Below are 15402 nucleotides of genomic sequence, written 5' to 3'. Positions count from 1 at the left end.
ATTATACCAAAAAAAAAAAAAAAAGGTTTGATTTAACATTCAACTCTATTTCCCTCTTTGATCTGTGAGGATGATTGTAACCTTGCATCTTGGAGAGCAACTTCTTTTCACCCCCTGGGTTTATTTGATTACTTTGCTTCAGCAAATCTATTTGCAATGGAATCTACCTGTTCATGTTGTAAGGTCATCTACTATAGGTATAAAACATATTCCAAATTCTGACTGAAATGTACAAGGATTCTAGCACCTAGAGTACTAGGTTCCTAGGAATTGTTGGCATATGAAGAAATGTTTTGGAAGCTGAAGTTTACTTTCTTTTTCCTACTTCCCCTTAAATAGATCTACCTCCCAAGTGTTGTATTATTGGTTTTCATGGTACAAAACTATGTCCAAATTGACAGAGTTCTCTATGAATCAGGTACTGCTGATTGAAGCAGAATTGGATGTCTGGTATTTATTTTCTCCTAACTGTGTTTATTTATGAGCTGAAATAGCCAGGTTAACCATTCATCATTATTTCATTCATTCAAACACAATTACTAAACTTCTGTTATGTGCCAGGCTTATAAACACCTCCAGTAAGAATTTATAGGTTAACAATTTACTTTTTCCCTATTCCCTTTATTTTTTGTCTTTTGTGGTAAAGTTTATAAAATTTTTAAAGCTTAGGCACTTGAATGAAATTTGCTTATAACATGCTTTTTTTTTAAGTAATTGAGACTCAAGAATGAATATCATTTCTATTCTATTAATTAGAGAACAGATTCATTTACAATAAATCAACTGTAGATATTCTTTTCATTTAGAATATGTAATGTGCCTGTGGATGTAGTTTAAAATCTTCCAGGATACTCCTGTGAATTTTCTGCTTATGGTTGGCATTTTAGAAAGGAGTATCATTACACGATATTCTAGTATCTTGAAAATTTTTATTTCATTTCCAAAAAAGTGAGCAGTTTTAACAAAGACAGAAGGTAATTCAGAAAACAGATGTTAATATTGCTGATAATTTATAATTGAATTTAAAAAATAAAAGATTCCTCTAAGAGACTGAGATTGTTGAAGCAATTATCACTGAACATATAGACTCAGAATGGGACTAATTCTAGAGGACTCCAAATTTCAGCAAACTTTAATTTTTAGTTTCTGTCATGATATGCTCAACATTTCTGTTGAAAGCTAGAGTATTTGTTCAAGTCGGTAGATTTTGCATTTTTAATCTTCCTTAGTACTGTGGTGAATAATGGCCCCTGGCAGGAGATAATGAAATTTTCTTAATTTATATTTTCAAGCAGAAGCTTCAATTGAAAATGGCATCCTATGGCCCGGAGACATAGCTCTAGTGCAAGTTTCAGGGGAGATGCAATAATAATGCAGTGCCATCGAGACGAGGAATGATGGGACAGTGAAGAAGTAATTTAAGGAAGAAAAGAGAATGTACCAAAGCTTTATTGTAGCATATCTAATGATCTGCTGAAGATTCCCAATGGTTTTTGGAGCATGACTGGAGAAACTAATGTTATCTTGCCAAAACAGAAGCCCCTGCTTAATCAGCAGAACAAGACTATTGATTAAAACACCTCTCACAATAGATTACACATGGAATCTCATCTCCATACTTTGCACTTGGTAAAGTGTAATAATGAGCATAAGATAATCAAAAGAAGAGTAAAAGCAATTTGTTGGGCATTGTACAATTCAAGATTAGCGTTGGAAAGGAAACAAATTTGCATGAATAGTTCGGCCTGTGTTTAAAGCTATACACAGGAAGTCATGCACAGTGTAGGGACTACTTTGGAGTAAAACATGCTGTGCAGTTAAGGTTTGCAAATCCATGTCCATTTTATGTAAGGGACTACTTACTATTGTTAATGCTTTTGTTGTTGGCAGTAATTCATATTTGTTGGTGTATTTACAAAGATTTTGCCTGAATTATCCCATTTAACAATAAAGACAAACTTCTAAAATAAGGTATTATGCTTTACAGATGAGAAAGCTAAATTTGAAAGGCTCAATACATTGTTTATGCACACACAGTTAAATGTCAGCCGAGCTGGAACTTAATTCTAAAGCCTCTGCTTTTAAACAATAATCTTTATTTTTTTCTTCTTTGTGTAAATTCCGACAGCTTTACTGTCTTTAAATATTATACTTTTAATTTTGCTCATATGTACATATGTTAGTGTTCCATTATGCATCAGAAATAAATTTATAAACTATGAGCTTCAAAATATTCAATTTTATTATCCTTTTTGAGACATACTATGGTTTTTATTCCTGAATAGACTTTCTCCCCCTTAGAAAGGAGTTTTAAAATAATTTTTTAAATTCCAGATTTTTGTTACATTTAAAGCAGCTTTATGGCCTGTAAAGCAGGATTTAATATTTTTTTTTGTTGTGGTTTATGGTGTAAGTTTTATGAAGGTTTATGTCACAAATAAGACTTTTATTCTGATATTTGAGCTTAATGTTACAGAACATTTATTTTTTAATTTATTTTAGTTACATTTGGAATTTTAGGATGTTTGGCATGCTTTATATATTTAGATTCAAGAAAATTAGTAGAACTATTTAATGAGATAAGTTGCAACCTAAGACAATGTATAGAAAGTATATCGGTCATATTTTGATACTGATTTTAATCCAGTGATGTGAAATAATAATTAGCCTTTAGTTTAGGGAGCACATTGTGAGAACCAGTGCCTTAACTGTCCTCACTCATCTGTGCATCTTCACAAAAGTAAAAAAGTAAGATCAGTTATTTAAAAGTTAAGGTGTTTAAGATATATCTAGTGTGCATTTTTATTGCAAATGAACAACAAATATATTTCCTTCAAATTTTGATCATAGCTTTACTCATTTAAAAGCCCTCATTCTTTTCTCTCTTGTTTTCACTCATATTCAATTTTTATGCGTAACATCTGAGAAAAGTGTAGATTGACATAATGAATCCATGTACTACCAAAAAACACTGATGATTTGATTGTTAAGACAATTAAATAGAATCAAACCTTTACTGATAAATCTTTTGCTGTTGGGTGAAGAGAGAGAAAATCATAGCAGGAACTATGCCCAAGGCTGAAAATACAAATGCCTTTCCTTGACTTAGCTGTGCCTTTTCATTTTCATTAAAATAAAACTTGAAGCAATGCAGTTCAAAGAATTTACTTTGCTTCTGTTGCAAATTGTTTTCACTATTCTTAAATGATACTAGTTTATAATTTTACCATATTAGTTTGTATTGGTACAGGTATTTTCAGGCTCATCTTAGTACTAACAGGTCACATTGGGTATTTCCTCTTCCACCCTTGTGTCCCCACATTTACTGTATTTGGAAACCAAGGACTACTTGATCCATTCATAAAGGAATGTACATAGTCTATGTTTTTGTTCTCATCAGTTGGTCCTCTAAAAGCTTAGTTTTTCTTTTTTATGAATCAAAACACTGGTATGCAAATCTAATATTATTATGCTTTTCAAAATTATTTTCCCCTTCTTGTTAGCTGTTTCTTATTTTAGCCCCCCAATTCTATAATTTTTCTCAAGATTAATTTCTTACCCTTGCAGAAAAGGAATATTTAATATCTTGGAACATCATGAATTCAAGAAATCTATATAATTTTATTTGTAGGAACTCCATTGAGTCCTCTTCTATTTTATTTAAGACTGTAGACTTAGAATTAATAATTTTTGCTGTCAAAAGTAAAAAATTTTGTGCAATATGATTACTGATTACTAAAAGTAATAAAAATTATGTGGTTGATATAAGTTATGGTCATTACTTTTAAATAATTTTGAAGTCTTAAAATTCTGGTCAGATGCATAATACAAAGTTGTTGAGAATAAAATAAATATGAGCAATTATTTTTTTTTATTTTATGGCAATGGTCTTTAAGAAAGCAAGTGTAATGACAGCAAGAATGCTTACATATATAATTGTATGCATCTCGGAAACATATGGTAACATTGAAAAATATAAAATGAAATATATTTTAAATACTTATTTAAAGCCATTTATTCATCTAATCTTCCAGTGAAAAAATTAAATAATTTTCAGTATATTCTTTATTTTGAAAAAATATATAAATTCTTAAATCCTCTGAGCTAGAGCCTCCTTCACTTTGGTCAAAAGTACTTAACTCTCTCCATCCATTTCAACCTTGAATTCAGTTCCCTTTCTTTCCCACTTATTCCTGAATTAGTGATATGATGAAGTATATGAAAAACTTACTCATAAATCAGATGGTTATTTCATGTAATTTCAATCACGAATACATTGTTGATACATATTAAAACCATTTGAAGCATGGCAGAGTTTTTGTTGTGACTGCAAAGTATATACAAAGTGAGTATAGTATAAAAGGTATATCACAGAAGTGAAGATTTCTTTGTTTCTGAAAGGTACCAGGATGAAATAAAGGGAGCACCCTTGTAGGTATGAATAAATACAAGGAAGGATATAAAAGGGCTTTTGTTTTCAGTGGGAACTGATTAGTGGTTGAGAATTTCTGGGAGATCAAGAAACTTATATAGAACTCTCTTTTTGCTGCAAATTTAAGAAAGTATAGCATTATTTGAAACATATATTGACCTATTGAGAAATAGTAAATCCACCTATTTTTAAAATGATAGGATATAAAAGTGGTTCTATGATTAATGTTAAAATAATTCATTTACACTTAATGAAGAACCATAAGGAAATTTCTTCAAATGATTGACCCAGTTTAAGAGAAATCCAGAATGAGAGAAAAACATGATGTGTAAGAATGTGACACTACAACATTTACATTATCCATGCTCTTGAAAATTATTTTGTATGATATTTTTTAAAATATGCATATGGTATTACAGATCAATCATGGTAAGTTATCCCCTCTTTAATGTGATTCTCCTTCCACTGTCTCCTTAGGTAGTTGTACTTCAAATTGGGCTGCTTTTCCTTCTTTCTTTTGCTATTTTATAGTCCATCTTTTCCATACCTGATAGAATATCTTGTATTCAAATTTTTAAATGAATTTAACTATAATGCTCTTTTTCTGTTTTCTTAGCCTTCTTAAATTTATGTACTACCTCTTGATTTGTGTATTAGTATTTATGTACTAATAAAATCCTGCAAAGTTTATATTCCATTGGGTTGTTAGAAAGGCACATTATAAAGAAAATGGCTCTTGCCTTTACAGAACTTACAAAAAGATATTTGTACAAATTCATAGAAATGAAATATTATCTTGCCTGGAATTCTGCCTTCATTCTAATAATCTTGATATGTTTCTGACAGTAGTAATACATAGGGCATTCTAAGCATTATGTTAGTGTCATTCATTTTAATGTCGTATTTTAGGGAGTACTAATGTAGAACAACTGAGGCTCATAGTCATACCATACTGATAGAATAAATGCATTGATCTATGAAAATAGCAAGACTAACAAAAATGCTTGGACGTTTAGGCAGGCACTGTGCTGAATGCTTTAAATGCATTCATTGTTCATGCAGGCCATAGGAGGGAAGGTGTGACCTGTTAATATAGTATCTAGAATTCAAGCTGTCCATATTACTTATAGTAGAAAACACAAATCTGATTTAGAGGAGAAGCTTAAAAACCTGACTCCACCTTTGTGTTAATACATTATCAAAACTTCCAAGCTATTAAATTTAAGATTCTTTTTCTCTTTAGTCATAACACCATTTCCATTTCTTAAGTATGGTTAGTATACTGGTAAGTTTTGTGTTGCATATGCATATGGCAAAAATTCCAATTAAAATGAATAAGAGAACTGATAGCTATCTTCTTTTTACTTGGAGTTAATATTTAGTGTAACCCATAACACAGAAATAGTACAACATAAAGAAAATAGACTTTTGTTGCTTTAATAACATAGAGCGATCTAAATCAGTTGAGTTTTTAATATTATATACTACTTTCTTGAAGAAAGTATGAATCAACTCTGTAATGTTTATATAGTAAAAATAAATGGTATGTTACCCAGATTTGATTTCTTTTCCAGGTGCAACAACCGAACACAATGTATAGTAGTTACTGGGTCAGATGTATTTCCTGATCCATGTCCTGGAACATACAAATATCTTGAAGTCCAGTATGAATGTGTCCCTTACAGTAAGTATGAAGTTTATATTTTTCTCTTTCTCCAGCATTCCTCATTGATGCTGAAAGACTACACATGTGAAAGAAGCATATGTTTATGGCCTACAAACCATTATGCATGCAGAGCACTAACAGACTTGAGCCTCCAATTAGCTTCATGAAGTGTGGAAGGAAGCCATAGTGTGATGCTGGCCAAATGTCTGTCTGTGTTCTTAAGTGTTTGGCTTTTAAGGCTAGTGTTTTTCCAGAAAACAAACTTGAATTAGCTATTCAATAGGGCAGATAGAAATCTGTACTTTTGCCCAATACCAGTTGCTGACAAATTGGTTTGGCTCACAGTTTTCTAAAGAAGGAATTGACTTCAGTTTTAATCGTGAGCTACTTGAATGGCTACCTGCTGCTGTGGTAACTTTAGTGCCTGGTAAAAGCTACCATTACAGTAACTGAGGCCAGTGGTTTTGGTCCCAAAGGGAGCATTTCTTTACCAGATTCAATGGTGAAGTTTTACAATAAATAAAATATACCAGAATCTTATATATACTTCTATTTTAAATTTTGCAACATTCATTTTTTGTAAGATCCTCTAGAGTAATACTTAAAATTCATTTGGAAATTTTATAATTAAGCTTCAATCTATGTTCTAATTCTGTGTAGTTTTCCTCCTATTGTCAGTTCATACTTCTAAATTGTATTCTATACTTTGAATTTAAAAAAAAAGTTTAGAAAGTGAAAGTTTTAGCATGTTTTCCAATTTCAATAAGCTAGTTTTTATGATAGTGTTCTTGTCTTTTTAAATTGAAAAGAAATGTGCCACGTCTCTTTAATTCCTAGGCATTTGAATTAAAACACGTTTGGTGTCAGTTTTATTAATCTAAGAGTTATTGTACACCCTCTTAAAAAAATGGATTCACTAAATAATGAATTTGCTTTTTCCAGAACCTCAAAAGAGCTCTTGTTTTGATAGAATCCTATGTCCAGAGTATCAATATCTCTAAAACCAGAAGGATGAATTTTTATAGATATATGTCCAATATGGTAGTAATACATTCTTACCTAACCTGTGAAGGCACTGTCTCTCTCTCTCTCTCTGCCCATAGTTTTCATAAATTGGCTTTTTGTGGAGGATCAGTTAAAGGCCAAACACAGATTATCTTTTCTTTTTTATCCTTGCTCTGTAGAGTTCCGGTGAAATGGATGCTTTTTTATGTTTTCAGTATTTTCTATACCATTTGTAGGATTGGAAACCTACTGAGTGCACTGATATTATATCATTTCTCCTGTGTGTAGTGTTGGTGGCTTACATAATCACTCTCGAGTGCCACTAGAGGAACATTGTATTCTTTTAAGCTAACGAAAATTTTGTTCCGTAAAATCACTTTCACCTGAATTTAGCGTGGTTTCTGTCCTCAAATTAGAAAAGGAATACAGCATCCATTCCCAAAGGGTGGAATCAGGCAGAGCTGCCAAGAATTGTATCTTTCAGGAACCAGTGCCTGTAACCTAGTCTATAGACCAAGAACAGTGTTAAGAAATATTATTTTCAGACTTATAAGTTATTTCTTGTGCTGTTTAAGAAAGAAATATGTGGATATCTTCTGGAACATCTAACTTTCAAAATTTTACTTTTTCAGTTCTCCAGAAGTTTTGTACATTGTGCACTAAACTTGCAAATAGCTATACTCAGAGAAGTATTTGTTCTTTTTAGTTTTTGTCCTTAACAACAAAAGAAAAAACCCAGTAATTAATTTCCTGTTACCTTTCTAGATGTTTGCACGAGGCAGAAATAAGTCTATGGCTTTTTAAAACTACTCCTTGTTAAATTATACAAGTAATAATAATTCCTATATACTGTACAGTAGTGACACACTATAAATTACATGATTTTTACTAATTAAAATTTAAATGAGGATCTTTTAGATTGTTCTGATCAGTAGGATTGAATGCTTCCTTATCCGTTACTCCATTTACCTCTTTTTTTATTTCTTTGTACTCCTGTTCATGATACCCATCCCTTATACTTGCTTTGGTTTTAAGCCTCTAGTTTTACTTTTCCCTTGTTTAATAGTGTTTATGTATTTAGTAACACTTGCATATGCCTTTTACACTTAGTTGGTAAAAATTGCACCATCAGATAATATTTATGTATCTTGCTACCTATCTTGATGCCATTTCAACCCAGAGCAATTTATCCAGAAGCTTCTATATGCCAAACAGTTTCCTCTTGTTTTGAACAATTTCAGAAACTTTCCATGATTATTGAAAAGATATAATAATTTTGCTCAGTAGAGTCCATTAGAAATGCTGTTGTTTGTTTTACTTTTAATGTTTATAGACAGGGCACATGTATTAAATGTGATATTTATACTTGCCCAGATAATGTTTGTGTCACTAGTATATGTGAACAAGGCATCCTACATCCTTTATTATTAACAGAAATTTTAGTAATTTGAATATGTACACTTGAAGTCATAAGGCTTTGTAGAATAAAGGAGAGTGATAAGATTGGAACTTCCTATCCTACAGGCAAAATTTGGTTCTGGTTTTTGTAACCTCTTATTTCAAATTATCATAAATTTATAAAAATTATACAATAATTTTAGTAAATTTCATTTGATGAGGGGAAAAATGACCATTCTTATTGATGAAACCATTACTATAAATAAAGATTATCTTATTCAAAATGAAATAGTGTGTCACTTCAGATACAGACTATGTAGGCTGTAGTTTGTTTGAGTCAATTTCTTGTCTTGCATATTCATATAGTTCTCCACTGACGTTAGTAGTCATGTACTTATGTTTGGTCTATAGAATAGTAAATGTAAAGTCTCTTAAGACAAGTTGCAGTAAATAGTTGGCATGTTTGGAAGAATGCTAATTTCATTCATTTTATTATATTTTTGTATTCTGGGTTTGTAGAAGTTTGAATGACTTGATACCTATATCTGCCTTTGGTTTTTCATAAAAATCATAATGTAAACTCTTTTGAATATTTATATCCATCAGAGAGTTCATTTAATTTTTTATATTGGGTGTTACTTTTTAGTTTTTATTAGAATTATAATTTCCACACAATTTATATTTATTTTATTTAATGTAGGTGATACCAGTTAAATCACAAACAAATAAGGACCTCCCTATTTAATATTTTGCTCAGTAACTGCACAATCACTTTAGTGTATTGGATAATAAAACCCCCAACCATTTTCAGTTAATGAAAAATAAAATGTATTTTCTGCATCCTTTATTGGACTTGTTTTTAAGTTCCATTTTCAATGAGTAGCATTTCAAAATGTATTATTCCCATCATTTACATTTGATTGATTTATTTTAGTAAAATCATCCTTTCCCTCCCTAAAATAAGAATACAGCCATATAGAAATACAGTTTGGGCAGTCACCATACTAATGATTTCTCTTATCCTCATTTTTCCACCAATGCCCTTTCGTTATTGATCTAAGCAGGTATAATACTGCTCCTCACTGAGGAGTTAATTTTAGGACCAGTGGTTTATAAACAAGAATTTTTTCATGTCAGTACATTGAATTTCTTCTTTTTGCTGGATGTAGTCAGAATCACACATTATAGAGCAAGTATGTTTCCTGAAAGTGGTTGAATAGACCATGTTGGATGGGGGTGGTGGTGTGACTTAATGCAGGAGGTTATATGCTGTTCCTATGGCAAAAATATTTGTGTGATAATGTTTTTCCCTAAGGTATTTCAGGAGGTCAGTATTTAATCTTGATGAATTATGTGATTTTTAAAAATTAATCAAGCTGCGACATCTTAATGAAATGTGCAACTACAGTATCTTTGAGTAATCAGTTTGGAGATATAGTATTAGCACACTCTAATGAATTTTAATAAGGGAAGAGGGAGAAGCACAGACATTAATCTGGTCACTTTATGAAATTCAGGCAACATACTTCATAGTCTACATACAATTTAAAATAGTGTTTTATGGTTTGTAATTATTTGCATACTATTTACTGGCAAAAATCTTACGTAGCACCCTTCCTTACTGTATAATATATTTCTTCAAACTTCTTGGAGGGAGGATTTTTTTTCTCATATAACTCTACTAATCAGGTTTGTTTTATGAAAGCATTTACCTTTTATGGGGTCTGTGGAGTCAAGGTATTTGCTTTGAATGCTTGGTATGATTGCTGTTGCATGCTAGCTTGCTTTCTGTGTAAGTTGATGATGGTAGACAATGTCATAATAAGCTAACCACAATTCTTTCTTCCTTTTTCTCCTTGCCTACTGTGCTTGCTTTTCCTTGTATGTATTTTGCTTACTTTTTTTTAATAGAATTAGTATTAGAATTTTGAGATATGTGATAGCATATTTAATAAAAATTTTATAATATAAAGATTATATAAACCTAAATAACTAAAGTTATTAATTTTTAGTGGGGAGAAAAAGCCATGCCTTACCCCACATTTCAAAATCCCTGTTGGGGAGGGGGAGGAGATTTTTATATTTCTGAGAAGGAGGCATTTTGTAATGTAAAGATCGATTTTTCTAAAGGTAGACAATAATAGAAAAATAATTGAAATATATACTGAGATGCATAAGTATCTATTTCTTCTAACAAATATATTTGAAAAAATGTTAAACTGTAATTATATTGATACTCATTAATTTGACCTAAACTCCAAAAATGAGTTGTCATATTTATATTTACCTTTTATGTTTATCTAATGCAGTCAGTTTGATGTGTTCATATGATAAGTTAAATGGGATAATACACCTATGCATGCATTTGTGTCGGTAGCTTGTATATATAAAATAAAACTTGATAACAGTGCAGAGTGACTTTGGAAAGGCAAGAGTATGTATACCATGCATTAGTGAAGAGTTTCATTATTTATTCAGGTACTCTAAGTGAAGCAACATGCCAACATATTTGTATTGCCTCCTTAATCTACTAAAATGATTGATCCATGTTCTTTTATGTAACTTTAGAATCTTTCTCCTGCTAGGTTTTCCTGTTGTGTGTTTCTCTTTATCCAAATTAGTGCAGCTCTATTCTTCCTATATTTAGCATCTATTACGAATTCAGTCTTAGACTAATAGTCAATTTATTTTAATCTTCTTTCTTTTTTCCTTGCACTTTTTTTATTTTTCTTCCGATGCTTAAAATAGAAGTGGAGCAAAAAGGTAAATAACGTATACAGTCTGAACCCCAGCTCCCCGTTATGTGCCTTATGGATGTTACCTCCTCCCTTCCCTTTCCCTGCAACACCCTTGACATTAAAAATATCAGCAGGATCTCATAAATGCACCTCATAAAGAAGTCTACTGTTTACAATGAAATTATATGACTGCTGAATCTGATGATGGGGTAAAAATTGTGAAGCTGGAGAGGGGAAGATGCCCTTTCTCTGTTTCTTTTTCACCTTTTATCTCTTTTTTTTCTGACACCCTTGGATATTTTATTATTAAAGTGTCATCTTGCCTGGCTTCCAGAACCCTCTCCATAGCATGCCATGGTTACAGGGTCTCCTGGTCGTTTCATCTCTGCTTTCCTCGTATTTACTTTCTCTGCTCTTAATTGCATTTTCCGAATATTTATGTTCCTTCAATGGAAGCACCTTTGTTTTCAGTCTAACTTGTGTAAAAGTTTTAAATAACTGTCATGTTGGTTTTTTGTTTTCTTTATTTTAGTGTTTTGCTTTTGGGGGTCTAATAAGTGGACTGGGGAGGAAGGGTACAAAGTCTGGACTAAAGTACTTTGTGCCTGGTGCACAAAGCTCAAAAGTCTTAAATTTAAATTACCAAATTATAAGATGGAAACACATAGCAAAAAATGTAAATTGGCAGCACAATTATGAATGATCTTAACCTTAGGTTTGTATTTGTGAAGATAATCCCCAGCCACGTTGTATGCTAGCACATTGGTTACGGTAACTTAAGGAAAAAAGAGTTAACACTTGTCTATAATGTGCATTTGGTAAAATTGACTATTGATAAAATTATTTTTGTCTTGATTTATGATCATTAAAATTTTAGTTTGCCTTAGTAAAATTTTAACTGGGCTTAAATTCTTGTCTTTTCTCCATGACTGTTAGTTTTTGTGTGCCCTGGGACCTTGAAAGCAATTGTGGACTCACCATGTATATATGAAGCTGAACAGAAGGCAGGTGCTTGGTGCAAGGACCCTCTTCAGGCTGCAGATAAAATTTATTTCATGCCCTGGACTCCATATCGTACTGATACTTTAATAGAATATGCTTCTCTAGAAGACTTTCAAAACAGTCGCCAAACAACAACATACAAACTCCCAAACCGAGTAGATGGAACTGGATTTGTGGTGTATGATGGTGCTGTTTTCTTTAACAAAGAAAGAACAAGGAATATTGTGAAATTTGACCTGAGGACTAGAATTAAGAGTGGAGAGGCCATAATTAACTATGCCAATTATCATGATACCTCACCATATAGATGGGGCGGAAAAACTGATATCGACCTAGCTGTTGATGAAAATGGCTTATGGGTCATTTATGCCACTGAACAGAACAATGGAATGATAGTTATTAGCCAACTCAATCCATACACTCTTCGATTTGAAGCAACGTGGGAGACTGTCTATGACAAACGTGCTGCATCAAATGCTTTTATGATCTGTGGAGTCCTCTATGTGGTCAGGTCCGTTTATCAAGACAATGAAAGTGAAACAGGCAAGAATGCTATCGATTACATTTACAATACCCGATTAAACCGAGGAGAATATGTAGATGTCCCGTTCCCCAACCAATACCAGTATATTGCTGCAGTGGATTACAATCCAAGAGATAACCAACTCTACGTGTGGAACAATAATTTCATTTTACGATATTCTCTGGAGTTTGGTCCACCTGATCCTGCCCAAGGTAAGATTGTTTGCTTGCTACTGTTTATGTGTTTTGTGAGCAACTTACTTCTAAAAGATTTGTGGGGGGGTTTTCCTCCTACTTATTTTCTTCTCCTAATTCAAGCACAAAAAATAATACTGTTGTGGCATTTCCTGTTGTCACATAGTGTACATACAGTTTAGCCTTACATTGTCCATTTTCTTTTTCTGAATTTCTTCATTTAAATGTTGGCTGCAAAATGTAGCATCCTTGGTCACTTTCGTTTTTCATTGCTAAAAATATACCAACTATAAACCTGTTAGCTTGTGTTTTTTTTTCTACCTGACTTCTGAATTGATTACAATCTATGTGCAGACCTTTTAACTTCTTGGCGCCAGTGGTTAAGGGAAATGTGTGTTAGGAAGTCCTAGGAGAATTGCTAGGCTTGATGTGCAATGCCAGGCATAAGTGTTCTAAGTTTTGGCATCTGCTCTTAGGCTAGGGAAGGGAGTCATCCAACATGTTCCTAGAGCATCATGCAAAATTACACATTTTTATTGCCTGATAAATTAATGATGATTTTAGCTCAGTATTTCTGTGACTTTACTGTCACACATTGTACTATGCTTTAAGTGAAGATTTTTATAAAAATAGATCTGCTATCACTTTTTCATTTGTGTTCTCTTTAGACATCTTTGTGGAGGATCATTACTTTAGAAAGCAATGTTAAATCTTTGGATATATATTTCAGTTTTTCAAGTGAGTTCAGTTATGTGAACTCATGATAAAAGTAATTTGTTACTGTGTTATTGTAGTGTTTACATTAATTATACTTATTTGAACAGTAATATTCATGTTTTGAAGATCTGACTTAATTCATTTTACTGAGTTACTAAGAATTTTCAGATTTAAGGTACTTAAATTTTAGGAGCCAGAAACCCTTTAGAAAAATTTAACATCTCTTCAAAAAGGTAGGACAGAAATTAATATGTTCTTCTGTTAAAGAAATAACACATTCCTACATTTAAACACAGCCATGTATGCTTATACATGTTTTAAGATAAACTTACTAAATTCTAAATATTATCATAGAATCAGGACCTCAAAAAAAGCATTTTGTAGTTGAATTTCTAATTTTAGTTATTAGAGAATACCAAAATATGTGATTTTTTGTTCATAAAATAAGATCAATATTGAAATATTGACTTAATGTAAAATCTCCTTGCCTCATTTATGTATGTCTAGAATTTTTTTAATTAAAATGTCCCATTGTTGAATTGAGTTTTCACTAAGCAAATGCTCTATCAGGGAATAAAGTCTTTGTTGATAGTAACTTAGTATGATTTATTTTAAAATTTAGGCATCTTTTTTCTCACGTGGCTAGCAATTTGGGATGTTTCTTATTTTTCTAAAAGTTAGTATCATCCTTCTTTTTTATCCTATAGGTTTGTCAAAGGCAAATTTCAGGAATTGACAACATTTGATATTTTATCAAACTTTGTGTTAACCTTGTTTTATTACCTGTATTGCCAGTACAAGTGTGAGGTTTACTTTGGGTGATAGTAAATCTCTTCCCCTCCATGGGGCGGTGCGGGGGGGGGGGGGTGTGGGCAGGCATTTTAAAGATGCAAATTCATAAACAAACAATGCCTGTACAATAGTGAATAAAATTGAGTACAGGTTCAATTTAACGAAGAATCATTGCCTTGTTGACTTGTCACAAAGTGTTCTATTAAATACAAGATGAATAATGAAGTCATATGACATATTCTAGTAAATAATTTGATTAATTTCAGGTGAATAAGTCTTAGATAATTTTTGGAAGGAGTAGTTACCATCTTTGAAAATTAAAAACTTTAGACATATTTGGTAACAGTTAGCGATTCTTAACTACTCCTAGAAAGTGAAAATTCATATTGGAACCCATATTAAACTTTTGTTGTAAAAAAGTTTTATCTGACCTAAATTTCACTTGCTGCTGTTTGAATCATATTCTCTCTCTAGTTATAATTCATCTTCATGTGCTTTTAGAGACTCCTGTCTCTCATCCAGGATATGTGCTGATATCTTTATGCATGTTGATGGGTCTTGTAGAACTATCCTGGCCCATAAATTTAGGTCAAACCAATAAACCACTGTCAGCTTTCCAGAAGCCAGATCCAAGAAACTGATTGAACAGAACAATCAGAGAAATAAGGTCTTTGCCTGTCATAAATCAGTGATTGAGTGGTTTGGCTAAAGTTCACCAAGTCTTAAGTACTGGATTTGCTATGATGTATATGGCCAAGGCATACATTGTGCTGTAAAATTAACCATTCCTTTCATTTTTTCATTGTGTACTATTTTATAGTGTATTAACTTCAATAGTTTTAGCCTTTTATATATCCAAGCCTTTTCACTCCTAACAGCACAAGCATATTATTTCTTCACTTGATCATGGTTTTTGAAATACATCTTTTTCTTTG

The 15402-nt window shown here is 31.9% G+C and overlaps 1 protein-coding gene across 23 annotated transcripts in view; it reads left to right on the top strand.

Moving 5' to 3' along the window:
• ADGRL2 (adhesion G protein-coupled receptor L2) overlaps positions 1-15402 on the top strand; it is a gene marked incomplete at both ends in the record, with an annotated part of 145827 nt that overhangs the window by 87511 nt on the left and 42914 nt on the right. For all 23 annotated transcript variants that reach the window (XM_084241754.1, XM_084241753.1, XM_084241752.1 and 20 more), the window contains 2 exons: positions 6007-6116; positions 12176-12976. In XM_084241754.1, coding sequence (XP_084097880.1) covers positions 6007-6116; positions 12176-12976 — 911 coding nt within the window. The remainder of the gene's footprint in view (positions 1-6006; positions 6117-12175; positions 12977-15402) is intronic.

Source organism: Talpa europaea (genome assembly GCF_964194135.1).
Source record: "Talpa europaea genome assembly, chromosome: 9".
NCBI classification, from domain to species: Eukaryota; Metazoa; Chordata; class Mammalia; order Eulipotyphla; family Talpidae; genus Talpa; species Talpa europaea.
This window is presented reverse-complemented; position numbering and strand designations above follow the sequence as displayed.